This window comes from Protopterus annectens, chromosome 1.part1 (assembly GCF_019279795.1).
Source record: "Protopterus annectens isolate FY-2018-M chromosome 1.part1, PAN1.0, whole genome shotgun sequence".
NCBI lineage: Eukaryota > Metazoa > Chordata > Ceratodontiformes > Protopteridae > Protopterus > Protopterus annectens.
In genome coordinates this window covers 844,201,999-844,219,674 of record NC_056726.1, presented here as the reverse complement: position 1 = coordinate 844,219,674, position 17,676 = coordinate 844,201,999, and the positions used below count along the sequence as shown (strand labels likewise).

The 17,676-nt window shown below is 38.2% G+C and overlaps 1 protein-coding gene across 6 annotated transcripts in view; it reads right to left on the bottom strand.

Annotated features, from left to right (window-relative positions):
* Positions 1-2,647: 2,647 nt before the first annotated feature.
* The window catches only part of LOC122807733 (long-chain-fatty-acid--CoA ligase ACSBG2-like), a 1,512,114-nt gene continuing 1,497,085 nt past the window's right edge, over positions 2,648-17,676 (bottom strand). For all 6 annotated transcript variants that reach the window (XM_044078719.1, XM_044078754.1, XM_044078736.1 and 3 more), the window contains one exon: positions 2,648-3,035. In XM_044078719.1, the coding sequence (XP_043934654.1) occupies positions 2,959-3,035 (77 nt within the window). In that variant the 3' untranslated portion in view covers positions 2,648-2,958. The remainder of the gene's footprint in view (positions 3,036-17,676) is intronic.

Below are 17,676 nucleotides of genomic sequence, written 5' to 3'. Positions count from 1 at the left end.
TCCCAAGAAAGCTGATTTGGGCTGTTCTGTGGTGGTTCAAAGTCCCAGAAACATTGGTAGAATTAGTGCAAGCTATGAAGAAGGACCCAATAACTCAAGTACGAACAGTGTTTGGTCTCACAAAGGGGTTCCCAATGGAAGTGGGTGTGCATCAGCATTCATTTCTGAGCCCACTGCTGTTAATAATGGTGATGGATTACATTAGTACACAGGCTGGAGAGGAATATCAACAAAGTTGCTGTATGCAGACAATGTGGCATTACAGGTAGACTCAGAGAGAACTTCAGCAAAATAAGGGAACATAATGCAAAACTGAAGGCACATGGGAAGAAACTGAGTACAGATAAGACGGGGTGGTAATGGCAGCAAATGAGGGAAATCAGAATAAGCTGAGAATTGAGATGGAAGGGTAGTTAGTGGAACAGGTTAACAACTTCAAGTATCTGGGAGGGGTGGTTGAGGAAAAGGGAGGTCTGAATGAAGAGGTCAAAGCTACAATCAGAAGGGCTGCAGTCAATTGGCATAGAGTATCAAGTATAGTATATGAGAGAAGAATGCCAAAGAAGAAGAAGAAAAGTAAGGTGTACAAAACAGTGGTGCAACCATTACTACTGTATGGTATAGAAACTTGGGCAGTAAAGGCAGAGCAGTTGAGGAAACTAGAGGTGATGGACATGGAGTGCTTGAGATGGGCGTTAGGATGCAGTTTGTGGGACAGAAGAAACAGGGACATAAGGAAAGAGGTCACAGTAGCTTCAACTGCAGAAATGATCAAAGAGAACAGATTATGGTGTTTCAGGCAATTGTGCAGAAAAACAGAAGAAAATCTGGTGAAGAAGGCAGGAAAAAGGCAAGAGGAAACAAGGGCATCCAGCAAACAGGTGGATGGATTGTGTGAGAGAACATCTGTGACAGTCAGGCATGAGTGTTGAAAAAGGCAGGAGAGTGACACTGAATCGAGAGAGATGGAAACAGTTGACACGACACCCCAACCACAAGTAGAAAATGGGAAAAAGGGGATTGATGTTGATGATTAATGAATAGTTTTACATGTGTACAAGAAAGGCAGTATAATTACATTAAATGTCTATGAAAAGGGAAGGATGAGATATATGAAACTGGAAGCCAATATCCCTTTTACATACAGACTGCAGAGGAGAATAAGACATATTGAATTACAGCACTCAAAATAAATGATAGTTTCTGTAAAATTAAGAATATAATGATGCTGTAATCTTATTAGAAGTCTTTAATACTATGCTACATAAACCGAAGCCAGGTAGGTTAGTGGGTTGAGATATAACTACGATATATGATAATGGATAATATCACCCTACTTTATGGACCTATAAAGGGAACAGAATTTTAGAGAAAGACTCTGAACTTTTAAGATGAAGGTGTATAAAGGAATGCTAGCTCCCTTACTAAATGCAGGGAAAGGGACAAGACTAAGATTAAATAATAGGATGAAGAAGGGAATTCCTTTATTGTGATGAATAATAAATTACTTATTAGTAATATTAAGCAAGTTGTGCAATTTTGGAAACAGAAAATAGGGTTAAGTTACCTGGAGTGTTAGTTACACGGTCAATAAAACAGTTGTTAAACAAGTTAGGTTTGTAAAATATATTGTGGACTTGACACAAAACAAGCTATGGTTAGTGGGTTTAGCTCTAAATTTGGGAAAATGAAAAGGAACAGGAGAATGTCACAGAAATGTAAAGCTTAAGGAAATTAAAATACTGGAGGTAGCTGGAGTGAAAAAAGAGCTAGATACTGTGTTTAACAAGCACAGGGGCATTGTTTTTAAGGTGTTTGATATGTCTTTAGAGAAGAAAAGTTATGTAATAAATACCGTTTTATTGGGCTTGGTGCAGATATTGTGGCTGCTTAAATCAACCTTATTTAGGTATTGTGTTCATTGTTGTAGGCTGAACATTATTAAAGGGGGGAGTTATAAACACTAAAATGAAGAAAGAAGAGTTAGGATAATTAAATACAGTAGTGCATTTTATGTCAGTTCATTACTGACCTCACACTTCATAGGTAGTTACTAAGTTCGAAGTCCACAGCAATACTGAGAAGCCTAGCCCAATGTCACACAGTAGGCAAATGAGGGCTGGGGACTCAAACCTTGTACCAGAGGAACTAAAGTTCACAGCCCTAAAACCCTCTGTGCCAACTTACAGAAGTACACGGCTTTCATAAATGTTGTCCCCTCCCCTTCTCTAGAGCAGGTCTTGGGTCATTAGGTAAATAATTGACCCCACAAAACACAACAATGCAACAATTACTTAGAGAGGTTTTACAATCTGCCCTGTTTTTTTTTCTGACTTTGCTGTGATATACTACATTATTTTTTTAAAATAATATATTCACACCCTTGAAACCGCTGCTTCTTATGATGAACTCATGTTAAAAAAATAAGTCTAAATGATCATTATACCTCAAGCAGCTTATACTGCAGGTCTCCAGCAACAACTGTGTAAAATGTACCATTTTATTTAAGGCTCTGCAAGGGCTGTGCTTTACTGTACTAAATGAGGTAGCTACTTTATATTACTGCATACTGTGACCTGAGAAGTAGCTGGAAATAAGCTGACTTGCCACCCTTTGTCTGGGGTTACTTAAAATGATGAAACCAGTGTACACAACATAAACAATTACTTTATTTTTCACATATATGCAAAACATTAACACAAGTACATATTCAGCCTAGCTGTGCTTGACATGCTTATATACAAGCTGAAAAATGTCTATACAATTATTTTCCAAACTTTGTATATATTATAACTTCAAGTTCCATAAATATATACAGTGCAATTTATATTAAAGGTCCTTTCAAAAATCAAGGAAATGTTATTAACTTTGTTAATTATTCTTTGGTTTTGCATCTTTTTCTTTTCAATTTGTTTTATTCTTTTCTCTTTTTTTTCATCCAAAAATAATTTTATAAGGTCACTCCAAGTACAACTTGGCAATTTCTTCTTTGCACATTTTCACGACTACAGGCCTCTTTAGTTTCATTGTAGGACCTAGAAAGAAAGAGAAAGAAAACAGGATTAACATTTCAAGGAAGTATATTTTCTAGCCAGACTCAGTCTTCAGCCCATTTATATGAGTGATGGCACAACTGTCCTTCACTTGGGTACCTATGAACATATCAAGCATGTGAAATATCGAACACCACATGTTCGAGACCATATGGTCAATATTTCACATGCTCGATCACTGTAAAGTAATAAAAAAAAAAAAAAACAACAAACACAAAGATGTTATTGCAGGGGGACAAGCCCCCCTGCACCCCCCATGTGGGGGCTATGCCCCCACCCCCTACTTAAATATACCAATTCCGAGATCGCACTACACCAACAATACAGCATGGAATGGGAATTATTCCTATTCCCTGCTGTAGTGCGATCTCGGAGTTGGTATATTTAAGTGGTGCAATCTCAGAGTTGGTATATTTAAGTGGGGGGTGCAGGGAGGCTTGCCCCCCCCCTGCAATAACGTCTTTGTTTTTTTTTTTATTACTTTACAGCGATCGAGCATGTGAAATATCGACCATATGGTGTTCGATAGTTCACATGTACAATCTTTTCATAGATAACCCCTTCACTTATATACACTTTCCTTATTCTGAAGACAGTTAAATGGGAATGCTCAGGGGCTGATAACTGAACCATAATTGAACAAGATTAGTATCATATCATGCAACTGCTGCTGTTTAAAGTCTTGTGGTCTCCCTCTATATTGTTAAAGCCTTAAAAGCAAAGGGAGACCACACTTGCCTGTCACTGTCACAATGATAAAGTACTGTACCACTTTAGTCTGTTTAAGCCTGTAGAATACAGAGTCATATTCAAGTACACTTGTCAATTGGGCAGAATCAGAGTTCATAAAGGGAACCCCTTCTGGGTATGTGGTTCAAGCAACACTAAAAAATGGGAAAGGTATGACAATCACTGCATGTAGTTCTCATGGTCTCATGACTAATCACTGCAGTATTCAGTTTTCAGACACTTGCTGGATAAACAATGGAATGAAGCTACTGTCATACTTAGGAGTAAAGAACACAAAAAACCTGCAACTCACTGGCCTGTAGTAGTCCAGGGTCAGAAGTCCTTCCCCAAAAATCAAGTACGACTGATGTGAAGGCAAACTAAACTGATAAATGTTCTTGGAACGTCACCCAAATGAGGAAGATTTTCCTACAATGCAGGTTGCAGAATGCAGTAAATGGTCCTCTGAACTGGTTGCAACACTACCAGACAGTGAAAAACCTCATTTAATCTCACCATAGAAAGTATGAATACCACAGATACAACCATCCAATCTGTAAGCATGCACAAGACTCAAGGCAGTGTTGGAACCAACTAGGTTTCTCACCAGATTCACATCATAAATTAAGAGATGTGTTTGCTGTTATCAGTTGATCTCTGAAGAAATCTCCTCCTTTGTGGGAATACAATTGAGATGTTCATATTAGCTACCTTCAGTTTGGTTTTCTTCTTTTCAAATCCCATGCTGAGATGGGGTGCACATCCTTCAAGCATGTGCTATAACACAAGCACAGCAGAAGAAAAGCATGCCTAAAACTCTGTGCCTGACAGTTTGCCACTTTCAATGAATACAAGTTGTAACACAAGACAAAACTGTTACAAGATTTACAAGTATTTACTTGCCCAAATTTCAGGGAACTTCCAACAGCAGACGCCACTGATAGAGTACCTCTCCAGACCCAAGAAATGGTGGGAGGGTAATTCACACCTACTAAAGACTCAATCACACCTCATCTGATACAGTTAGTACACCTCTGTTATATCTGATATCTGCAATTTTTTGTTGGCCGACTGACTGGGAGGAATCCCAATCAATATAAACACCTTCCTGGGGCCAAGTTAAAAAAAAGGACCAAAGCTCAGACGGTCAAATTCTGTCATAACAAATTGTCAAAGGGTACAACTTCTGGATTCCAAGTCCAGGATCAATGCCTGAAGATATGAATGAATGGTCAAGGAACCAGCGAGGATATCAGTAATTCATACTTTCTTGGGAAAAAAAGTACTGAATTCAGTTAAGTCCCTGGTGAAAAAGCTTTTGACAGCAGCCTTTTTCAACAAGCAATGAGCCATCTAATGACAGAGGACAGTGCAGTTAGCAATCCAGTTAGAATGTATTTATGTAGCAACTACCAAGAGCCTTCCTTCTTGAAGCAATGATGATAAATACCTGTTCCACCTTCCGGAATAAACACACATACTTCAGGTAAAATCTAAGTTAACAGTGCATGTAGTGAAGAATGTTGTGTTGTCTAAGTTTAAAGACAATTCTAACACCACTTTCAGGAGGAAATTGGGGTTGGTCCTAACGGAGGCACAATGCTTGCAAAATACTAGATATGCTCCCTACAAAAAAAGGCATGAAGCTTTGAGATTTTGTGAACAGAGTTGATGGCCACCAAAAAAGCAAAAATCTTCAGAGAGAAATTTCATAGCTGTCAAACCCACAGGATTCAACACGGGTAGCTAACCCCATGAGTCATTAAATTCAAATCCCAAAGAGTAGAAAGATTTTTCAAAGGAGGACAGAGCAGAAAACCCCTTTTACAGAATTCCCTTCTTGGCCAACTCTTGGCTACAGGTCTCTCTTCCCTAAGGTAAGGATGGAAATTCTGGGGGTCATGCAACATGTACAATAAGTAACGGACACCCAGATCACACAGCTGTGTGAGAAAGGTCAGAATAACCTGTATGCTAACTGATTAGGGGATGTGGGACAGGATTTCTCTCTGTCAAACTGCAGAATACATTAATCATTTTTTTTTTTTTTTTAGCAGAATATGTTTGATAAAAAAAAAATTCCTGGCAGGATCAATCACCCGTGACACTCCTGCCTGAAAGTCCAGTGGATAAAAGACGACAAGGTCCAAGGAAGTAATACCACTCTACTCAGCCCTTATCAGACCCATCATTGAATACAATGCCCCCTTTGGCATATACCTAACCAGGCACTTGAAACAGATGGAAAGTCCTCAAATGAACAGTGATGATCCAGAGGGAAGCAGATACCACAGTTGCTGGTGGGTCTAGATGCAGAGAAAGCATTTGACAGAGAAACTTGGGATTTTATGAGCAGAGCAATGGAAGCATTTGCATTCCCTGATAAAATTATAAGGTTGATTAGCAAGATGTATGAAGGATCAGAGGCGAAAATTAAAGTGGGTGGGGACCTCTCTGATAACCTCTGCTTGAGCAGAGGAACTAGGGAGGGGGGGTCCTCCCCCCCTTTATTTGCATTATATTTAGAACCATTGGCAAAGAAAATAAGGGACTCAGAAATTCAAAGATATAACTGGTATGGCAGCCAAGAATAGCTGGCTCTATTTGCAGATTACATTATTTTATACCAGACAAAACCAGAAAGAGACATTACTATGTTGTGGAGCATATTGAGACAGTTTCAAATCTTTTGGGATACAAAATTAATGAAGGAAAAACAAAAGCAATAGCTGTAAATTATGTACCCACATGCGAGCTGATTCAGCAATATCCATATTTATGGAGACATGATAAAATGAAGTATTTAGGAGTATGGGTTAAAAATGATACTGGTGTGGCAGCTAAAGATATGTGGGAAGAGACTAAAAAAATAATATAAAAACTGAGAAAATGGAATCTCTGTTATATGGATATTGATAGTAAGATACAAGCAGTTAAAATGTTTTAGTCCCTTTAGTCCTATACACGTTAGGTATATTTTTTATCAACCACTGAAGAAGTTGTGGGTAGCAATTAATAAAAAGCTGAATCTGGGAGAAGACGGCATGAGTCAAGTGGTTTAAGCTTATTCTTCCAATAGAAAAGGGTGGATTGGGATTACCTGAGTCGAAGGGGTATTTCAGAGCAACACAGTTAAGGCTCCTATACATAGCACCAGCAGAAAACTAATTCAAAGTGGAAAGAGATGATGATGATGAAACAGGGTGGAAGCTCAAGTAACAGGGAGAGACTGGAATTTTGGATGCAGACCTTTAAGAACAACAATAATCATTCAGAATATTAGAGTCAAAGTAGCAGAAGGTCTTCTAAGAAATAAGCCAACATGGGATTGGAGAAAGGAGATTCTGCTGATAGGGATACAGACAATAAGCAAGGGGGTGGGAATGTATTGGAGAAAACTGGCAAATGAATCAAGATACTGGGAGCAAACAACTAGAGAGGGAAAGGTAATAGAATGGGAAGAGGCCAAGAACTTATTTGGACTGCAGGCTAGAGATTGCCTTCCATATCAAGGACTGATATCAGAGTATAGGCAAAGAGAAAGAAATGGGGGTCCTAAATGAAGGACCAGCTCTGGTAGAGTTTTTAGTAGAATCTAGAATAAAAGTCATTAAGAAAGGAATAATTAGTACATCATATAAAATAATGCATGATAACTATAATAATCAATCAGAGGAGTTTAAGAAGGATGGGGAAGAGAGATTAGATAAACAATTCACCAAGAAACAATGGGGGATATATGTATGTCTCCCAAATATGCAGCAAAATCTATAAGATTTCAGAGCTTTGCCTGGAAGTGTTTACATAGGTATTTTTATATCCCAAGCAGACTTCAAAGAATTTTTCATCAGGTAGACAGGAAATGTTGGAGGTGTGATAGGGCAGAAAGAGGTAACTGGGAACATATTTTCTGGGAGTGTAATGAGTTGGTAGACTTTAATGATTCCCTGCAGACTGCTCTGTCGGAGATGCTGGGTGAGGAAGTTGGAGTGACAAGGGAAATGAGCTATGACACAAACTTGGAATTGCCTAGACATATAGTAAAGCCTTGCTGAGGTGAATTATGATGGCTGCCAAAAAAACAGTTATAAGAAAATGGAAATCAAAGTCTAAACCAACTTTACCAGAAGTAGTGAAGATAGTAAGAGTTAAAACAACTGGAACTGGGATCTTTAGAAAAAGGTAGAAGCAAATTAAATGGGAAAAATGGGAACTGTGGGATCAATACACGCAGAGGAGGAATGAGGTTTAAAAGCAGGCAGGATTTGAATGAGCTATGTAATGGTAGACTAACAATGACTGGATATGTTAAAAGTGATGTATAATGCTTGCAGCTAAAGTTGTGTTGCAGTTTGGCATGTATAATGCTTGTAACTGAGATTGTGCGGCTGTGGTTTATTGTCATTTATATAAATGTAACATGACCTATGTCATACATGATAATTTAATAAAGATGTTTCTTGTTTAACAAAAAAAAAAAAGAACTGATCCACTCAGCAGAAGAACCAGACATGGGTGTCCTCTTTCCCCTTTTTTTGCCTTATATTTGGAACCACTGGCAATGGAAACAGGGGACTCAGAAATTCAAGTATATATTTGGTGTGTTTGTGACAATGTGAGGTATTGCTATCTGTGCCAGGGAGAGTGGGGCAGTGCATGCGTGACATGTGCCAGCATAGTTGGGGGGAGTTTTGTGAATAATTTTTTGTCATTTGGCTGTCACACTGACTTGTGCAGATGCTTGTGTTGGAGGTGTGTCAGCATTGTTATGGCTGATTGAATGTTTATGTTTGGATGGGGAAGAATGGAGTTTTTTTAAGTTGCTCTATAATTTTCAAATACTGCAACAGATCTTTGCAAAGCTCTGAAAATGTATTGTATAAGAGTCAGGTGATCAAATGTGATGCCATTCTATAAGCAGCATTTAGAGGAAGGAACTCTCACAGCAGTTTCCTTTTGTTTTCTTTGGATCCTGATATAAAAGATATGTTAGTTATCCCAGCCAGTTAGTTGAGTTCAGTTTTAGTTAGAAGTTTATCACCTTACTTTGTGGAAGTAAGCATCTCAGCATCTAATCTTGCCTTGCTTTATTAAGTTAGCTATGGAACAGTTATTCTTTAGACAATCATGAAATACAGTGAGGTTAGTCAATTAGCGGTTTTCTGCATCTGTTTGAATCTGTCCAACTGTGTTATTTTTATTTCTCCTGTGATTGAAACTCTGGTATTTATTGTACTTTGATATTTAGCATTCTCATGTTTTCTATTTTACTATTTATTATTAAATATATTATACCTTTCACTGTGGCTGGTCTTTTAGAGAATACTTTCAACATCTTGAGAGCACTTGTGCTTATTTTAGTGATGCCTTGGCCACTCAGAAAAGCCTGGCTGCTTTGGTTACACTCTACCATTTATATTAGTATTAATTTTACTCAGTATATTTAGATACCCTTGTAAGAGCCTGAGACTAGTTGACTAGAGGCAGCTAGGTTACCTTACAGTCTGGGCAGAAGGGGTACAGCTAGTAAATCTGTACCAGATTTCCCAGGAGAGAGAGAGAGAGAGTGTGTGTGTGTGTGTGTGTGTGTGTGTGTGTGTGTGTAAATCAAATACCCATGTGTGGGTGTGTCAGCTACTTTGAATTGGGACACAGTGCTCCAAAGTGAGTCTTGTTTGGGATCTGGAGAGACAGAGTCCAGTCCCAGGTCTGGAGTGGGTTCCCTGTATGCTCTTGGGTGGAATTCTGCTTGATGCAGACAGCTGCATCTTAAAATATTGTGTACATCCATTATTTTTAGTGATAGTCTCTCATCGGTGTCGGTGGCAAGAACTGAGATTCCTTAATTGCTGGGCAGAGGTAGAAAGGCAGTCACAATGGTAATCAAGAAAAATTGGCTTTATTAACAGATGATATTATTCTGTACCTGATAAATCCATAAAATGACAGCTCAGTGTTGCAGAACGTTTTGAGACAGTTTCAAGTCTTTCTGGGATGTAAAATTAATAAAGATGAAACAAAGGCTATAGCCATAAATTATGTACCCACACATGAATTGGTTCAGAAATAACATGATAAGATGAAGTATTAAAGAGAATGGATTAAAAAGGCTTCTGTTATGCATAAGATCAAAAGTGTTGGCAATGTTAGTGAAGAGAGCTCCTGAAAGCATTCCTTAATCCATACAAAAACACACAAGGCTGAAGTCCAAGCACCTCTGGAACACTGTTTGAATGGTGAAATAAAAGGAACCACAAACTGAGAAATATAAAAACACCAAGTATTTAATGATTCCAGTAACAAAGAAACGCTTAGCGTTTTCATTTGAACACATTTCAAACTTCATCAGGCAAACTATTCTACATGCATTCACCTTAAATACCATAACATTTACTTCTATTGGTTAAAGCAGTGTCAGTCATCATGATATATAGCTGAACATAAACTGTTGCCTCATATAAACCAAAAACTGTCAACGCTACATTAAAAACAATTTAATACAACTAATATTCCAAAAGAGTATATATATTTAAAATATGTGTATAAATATGTAAATTAATATATAAAACTGTAAAATTGATGAAAAGAAGCCTTGGGGCTTACAGTTAGAAATAAATGAGCTAAAATGGCGAATCTGCTTTCAAGCAGACAGTTGGCCTGGCATCAATGATCGCACTTCTATCTCGGCCATACTGAAACTAAAAGCACTTGAAAGAAGAAAGGTTTTAAAACAACAAAAATAAGGTTGTTTGACAAATGGCAACATTTTACAGTTGTATACATTAATTTACATATTTATACACATTTAAATATATATACATATATACTCTTTGAATATTAGTTATATTAAATTGTTTTTAATGTAACAACAGTTTTTGGTTTATATGAGGTAACAGTTTTATGTTCAGCTGTATATCATGACGACTGACACTGTTTTTAACCAATAGAAGTACATGTTATGGTATTTAAGGTGAATGCATGTAGAATAGTTTGTCTGATGAAATTTGAAACTTGTTCAAACAAAAGCGCTAACCGTTTCTTTGTTGCTGGTATCATTAAATACTTGGTGTTTTTATATTTCTCAATTTGTGGTTCCTTTCATTTCACCATTTGAACAGTGTTCCAGAGGTGCTTGGACTTCAGCCCTGTGTGTTTTTGTATCAGTTTGGTGATTTTGTGCTTTATTCCTTAATCGATGGTGAAAAAGATCTCACCTGTAAGTGAACATAGCACTGCCACTATGCTCCAGCCAGCATAAAATACATGCTGTTTAAGTGTGAGGAAGTGGTACTACTGGATGTAAGTGGGCAGTTGACTGTAGATTAGTTTTTCAAGTATGGAGAAGAGGTGTGATAAGGAAATATTTGCAGAGTGATATAAATCAAGGAGGTAGGTCACCTGCACCAGGGGAGTGCATCCAGGGGTATGTTTTCTACAAGGGGGTCAAGGTATTAAATAGAAAAGGAGAGGTAAAAGGTGGGTGGCTGTGTGAGTTATGAGACTGGTAAAGGATGCAGTACTAGGTAGATGGCTGAATTCCTAGAGAAAGATAGGTAGACAGCTGGCCTTGAAAAGTCTGGATGGTGATGGGGTGGAGGTGGGTTATATGGATTTTTGACCTGTGAAAAGATTTACTTATGTTATGGGTATTATGTGGTGTGAAGTACCTGGACTGGATTCAATATTGCATCAGAGGAGAAGTATGACCAGGATGGGGGAGAATTTATAGAGGTGTTTAAGAAATTAGTGGTAGGATTGTTGGCATTTGGTAGTTTTGGAGGAGATGGGGTAAACAAAGTGCAAAGTCCGGGTTGTGTGTGAGTGGCAGGTGGACAGTAGAGTGTATAAAACAGATGCATACGGCTTGGGGTTCAAGCGAGTGATTGTGGGGTTTTCTGGTAGGCTACTAAAGGTTAGGTTGAGAGATGTGAGAAGAGATAGGGATACTGATACTACACTGTAGTGGGTTAAAGGAAGGAGGAATAAGATGGTGGGATGAAGAAGCATTGTGGAGGGTAGGGTAGAAACAGAGTTCTAAATTAACTGGCAGGAGTCTGTGATAATGGGAAGAGGACCAGAGAATGAATATGGGAAGGCTAAGGGGTTGAGAATGATACGTCGTATGCTAGTGGATTTAGTTAACTCATTCCCTCCAGTACAGCTCTGCTGAGTGTATACCTTTAACTCCAAGGGGGTGTGGCTTGAGCCTTTTAAAAATAAAGTTATCTCCTTACAGTTTTAACAAATACTCATTGACAGAGGTCAGATATCAGTACAGTTGTGTTTGTTATCATGTATGCTTCAAGATAAAGTATTCTGATACCCTGTATGCAGCATAGCTTTGGAATTATTAAAGCAAATATAAACAAGCACTATTTGATACCTAGAGGCAGAGTAGGAGTTAAGTGCAGAAACGCCTGGAGGCGCACTAAGTTAAGCAGGATCTGATCATGACAAATCCAAACTGGCTTGGGTCAGGAGTCTGTAGGTTACCTATAATATTATTTATTAATTCCATAATTATCCTTTCCCAGGCCTTACAGATGAGGAATGTCACTGAAGCCCAATTTTTGTGCAAACATCTACTGGTGTCATGAATTTATCTGGCATGAAGCCTGTTTTTAGGCTGATATTGAATAATCCCAGGGGTGGGGGGGGGCTGACAAGTCAGGTTTCAGGCTGACCAGTAAGCAGCCTGGTATGTTGTCCATCCTCATAGAAGTAGTGTTCTCAGTCTTAGATAGTGCTTTGATGAATTGTACTTGGGGGATTTGAGGGGGGCATGTAGATGTTTTGCCCATTCACCCTCCCATCTATTTTAATTCTCCCTCTTACCTCCCTTCCTGACATTACTTAGCACAAAGTTATTTTAGCACTTTCCAAAATTAAAAATATAAGTTTCATTGGTCCTGACAATATCCCTGGATTTCTGCTGAGAAGTGCCAAGTTCTGTTTAGCAAATTCCCTACATGAACTCATCAATATGAATGTGTCCACTGGTTACATCCTTGTGTGGAGAACAGCTGTTGTGGTGCTCTTGTACAGAGGTGGCCCCCTACTGACCCTGGGAATGACAGGCTTATTAGTCACATCAGCATTATATGCAAGAGTATGAAATGTAGTACAGCCAATAACAATGATATGGGTTGACCTTATATCTTTGGACCCATACCAGTTTGTCTTTACACAAGATAGATCATGCCTGTTTGAGTTTTTCTGAAAGGGTTACTCAGGCCACTGATAAGGGTCATTCGGTTCATGTTGCCTACCAGGACCTTGCCAAGGCCTTTGACACTGTCCCTCACACTCAGATTACTGACATTCTCTCTGAGCTCAATGTTAACCCATACGTAGTTTGCTTGAAAGTTAACAGGCTAGCTGACAGAACCTATACCAATAAGGTCAGAATTGTTTGCTCTAAACAGAAAAGCATCACAAGCAGTGTCCCACAGGTCTCTGTCCAGGTCCCTGTCCTCATTAGTATGCACTTCTCTGGCATGAAAGCTGATATCAATGGACTATGGTTAACCAAGTTTGTTGTTGATTGCCAGCAAGGGGGCTGTTATCAAATTCCGTTCTGATATTCAAATTCTCCATCAAGGGTTAGACTAAACAAATGTTTGCTGTCTTAATCATGGGCTTACCCCTTAATGCCAGTAATTGTAGTATGGTCTCTTTTGGTAAAACTTAGCATTATTTTTGTTTTCCATACAAATATGTTTCCACTTAAGTCCAACACTGTCATTAGGAAGTTGAGTAGCTCTGTTGACAACAGGTCGATTTTGACCACAGGCTTTCGCTGGTGGTTAAAAACACTGTCTGCTTTGCATAACAATCCTTTATAGTATCTCTTTAAATGCCATAGAAGTTATAATCCCACTTTATTCATCTCTTACTACGGTCACAACTGAATACAATGCCTCTGGCATGTATCTCACTAAGCTCAAGAGACCCCATTGTTATCTCACAAAAAACTAAGGCCTCAGCACCCTTAATTATGCTGACAGATTAGAACCCTATTACTCTACCCAGCATACCTCTCAACTGTCCAGAATTTTGCAGACTGTCCAAATTTCTGTCTCATATTTTTGGTCTATTCTTCATAACATGTGTGGCTTTCTGGCAAATTCTTGAGGACTGACATCACTAAATAAAGACAACCATTTGAGTCTAGGACTTCACAGCCTTCAAAAAATGAATGCTAATACAAAATTCTATTGACTTTCTAAATTTATAACAGTAATATTTAAACTCTGTCACTAGTTTGAGCTCTTATCCCCTCCATTATGTTTGGTTTAGACCAGAATTCTTGCACTAAGAGGTTGAGAGGTATGCTACTCTGTCATGAAGGGTCCCAAGAAGTAATCTCTCCTTAGCCTTACATGCTATGAATAACAAAGAACTATTTGAAACCCTTCATCTAAATACAGCCACTTTAAGGATGTAAACCTATACTACCACATCAATGACACCAAATGCTGTGACAGGTACTTTACCCATTTGTGAAATATGCTGCCATTATCTATCATGTAGAGTACTTGCCTCAGAACCTTTAAAACCAGTCTGGATGACTAGGATAGGTGTGGCAAATTTTAAGCAGATACACGGGTAATATCTGATTAAGAGAGAAAACTGACAGTATTCTTGTCATTTCAATGAGATGTTAAAACAGAGTTTCATCTGCTTGTGTTGGTGGTAGCTCTTGTGGATGTAAAAAGATTCTACTGAACCTATCAAAGAGTAGGGGTGCTTTACTTAACACAACATAAAAACATTATTTACATATTTACAAAATGTACATATTCACACATACACATTTCTATCTTTTTTTAACTATCATTTTTCTTATACCATCCACATTATTATTTTTTCATAACTTGTCATTAATAGTCTCAAAAAAGTTCTTCACACATTTTTTACAGTTTCAACACACTTTTACATTTCAAAAATGCTGTTTCTTCCTCCCCACAAAATAAATCCACTCTTTCAACTTTCCTTTCCTATGGCAAATTCCCCTCTACTATAGTTTCCATATGAAACCATGACACTCTACCATTTTGGTACATCACTTTTTCCTGATTTTATTGGCTTTAATCACTTCTTCTGGTACATTTTCCCATGGATTTATATACTAATATTGTTTCATCACTTTATTATACTACATCCTTCAATCTCTCTCTATATCATCAAATTTTCCATGCTAATATTTTTTCTTGATAATTTTTAATTTCTTCATTTACATATTTTTTTCTTTTTTTATTCACATCATTTCCCACAACATTTCTCATTATTAAATTCTCATTCTCTTCCTTTACCGATTCTAACACTCTACACAAGTTTAAAAAAGCAAAACAAACAACTGGGTGTAGTAACCCCAATCCCCTTCATCTTCACATATATACAAAGCACCTCTTTTCACTCCGTTTAATCCTGAACCCCATATAAAGAAAAACACCAACTGCACAATTTTCATTTTATATTTTAATGGGATCAAATAAACATTTGTCATATATGCTATTTTTCTCATCAACACCAAATTCGCCAGATAAACTTTTTTCCTGAATGCTAATCTACGCATCCTCTACAGATGACGTTTCTTTCATTTCTTTTTTCAAACCTCCCATGGTGTTATAACTACATCATTTTCCCAAATGTTATTCCTAGCAAGGACACTTTGTTCAATGAAAAATACACACCCTCAATTTTTCACATCACCCAAACCCTTACTTTTATCTTTATTCAAGTTCATTCCCATTTCCTTTAAACATCCATTTAGACAAACCAACACTCCTCTTACCCATATTTTGTTCTTAGCAACTCTCTCTTCTCTGGGTGCCATCAACCTGGGTCTGAGTACTAGCGACTTGGTGAATTAAAAATCCAAAAAGAAGTCAGCTCCATGGTAGTCCATACAGGTCCTTCAGTGCCATCCCTATGGTTGTCAACATGTCCAGCCATCTGGCTGCAGGTCACCCTCTTTGCCTGGTTTTTGATCTTCCCAAACAATGTCCTTCTCCAGTGATCTCTCTCTTCTTATGGTATGACTACAATAAGCCAGTCGTAATTTCAGCATTTGGGCTTCAAGTGAGATAGCCAGTTTGATCTCTTCCAAAATCAATTTGTTAGTTCTTCTGGTGGTCTACTGCATGCACAGAATCCTTCTCCAGCACCAAAGTTCAAATGAGTCAATCTTCTTTCTGTCCCATTTCTGCAGTGTCCAGCTTTCGTATCCATAATCTTTCAGTGAGAAAAACGAGTGCATGGGCAAGTCTGATCTTCATTTTGACCGTTATTTCCTTGCTTTTGAATAATTTGTCGAGAACCTTCATTGGAGAGTGACCAACTGCTATTCTGCAATGCATTTCTTCCGTCAGCTGCTTCCATGTTTACAAAAAAGTTCACAAGATTAAAATGTTTTACAACTTCTAACATCTTCAAGTTCAAAATCTTCATTTTCCATGTTCATAATCTTCTAATCCCATGTTATGACTTTCAGATTTGACTTTTCTCAATAGATACAGCATATCATCTTTGCTGCTGCTGATGAGCATTGTAAGCAAACACAGATAGCACTCCTATTTAAATCAGAGCACTGAAGGTCTGCGGTTTTGCACAGAATGTCACAGTGATCACCAGGGCTTCACAGATGGCTCTCAATCTCTTCGTGCAAGACATCTGGACAAAGGCCAACATAATAGGGGGATAATGATCTAGAGATAGGGACATATTTGCCCTATAGAAATGTGTTAGACTAATCAGGGGTTTGTATTGAGATACATGTTCTGAAGGATTTGATATCTGAAACTCAAATGTATGTAATTATTCAGTCATATCACTCCTGAGGTCATCCCAGTGGTATGGCAGAAAGCCACAAATTTGATAATAAATACCTCTGAATGTTCTGTGAAAATCTGGACAGTTGAGAGGTATGAATGTTGAGAATATGGTCCCAACACAGTAGAGGACAGTGTATCTACAGTACAGAGTTTTGTGAAATACCATTCCTGGCATTTTGTACTGAAGTTGTGTAAATGATCTATAAGGGTACATGGACTGCCATGTAAAATGAACACTCAGAGTTACTGCGTGTATTGAATATGGACACACAGATGAACTGTAGGAATGAACACAGGGAAAGAGGACAGCAGATGAGGGCATGTCAATGGAAGATGGGTGTAGCAGCAACATCAATATGGTATAATAGTGACTGCACAGTGAAAATGAGTAATATGCGACTGTCACACAAGGTGACATAATGGAAGATTATTTATGTGAGATAATCATCCTTACTTGAATAATGCAGAGGACATCTATCAGGGATATGACATGCAATTGGAGAAGGGTGCTTATTGCGAAGTTGTGCAAAGTGATTTGCCTGAATATGAGTGTAATCTCAGCAGTGGTCTCTAAGTGGGACACAGGTAAATGCTCATGGGCAACATTAAAATAAACAATCACAATCATAGACAATATCAGAATACCACCACCTGTAATCCCATGACATAACGTATGTGATTTAGAGTGATCAGAGATGAATCTGCACAAACATACGTGAACAACTATTATGATACACCCACAATCTATGAGGGTAATTGTGCACATTGTCCTGGCACTGTAATATCTGCACAGACTACAGAACTCAGTACTTTAAGCAAGTGCCACAGCACAAGTCTTACTTTTACAAGACTGCAGGCCAACTTATAGTGGATGACATCAGCAGGGCATGTTGGAGAGATGATGCCGGGAGGCCTGCATAGGTTCATAGCTTCATAGGAGAATACAGAGTATAGCTGTGTAAAAACACAAGTACCCTTACTGAGCATAGTTAGATGGTCATTGTTAGCACAGCAGTTTTGTGATTAGCACCGACTGGCCCTGTCCATGAGGGACACAG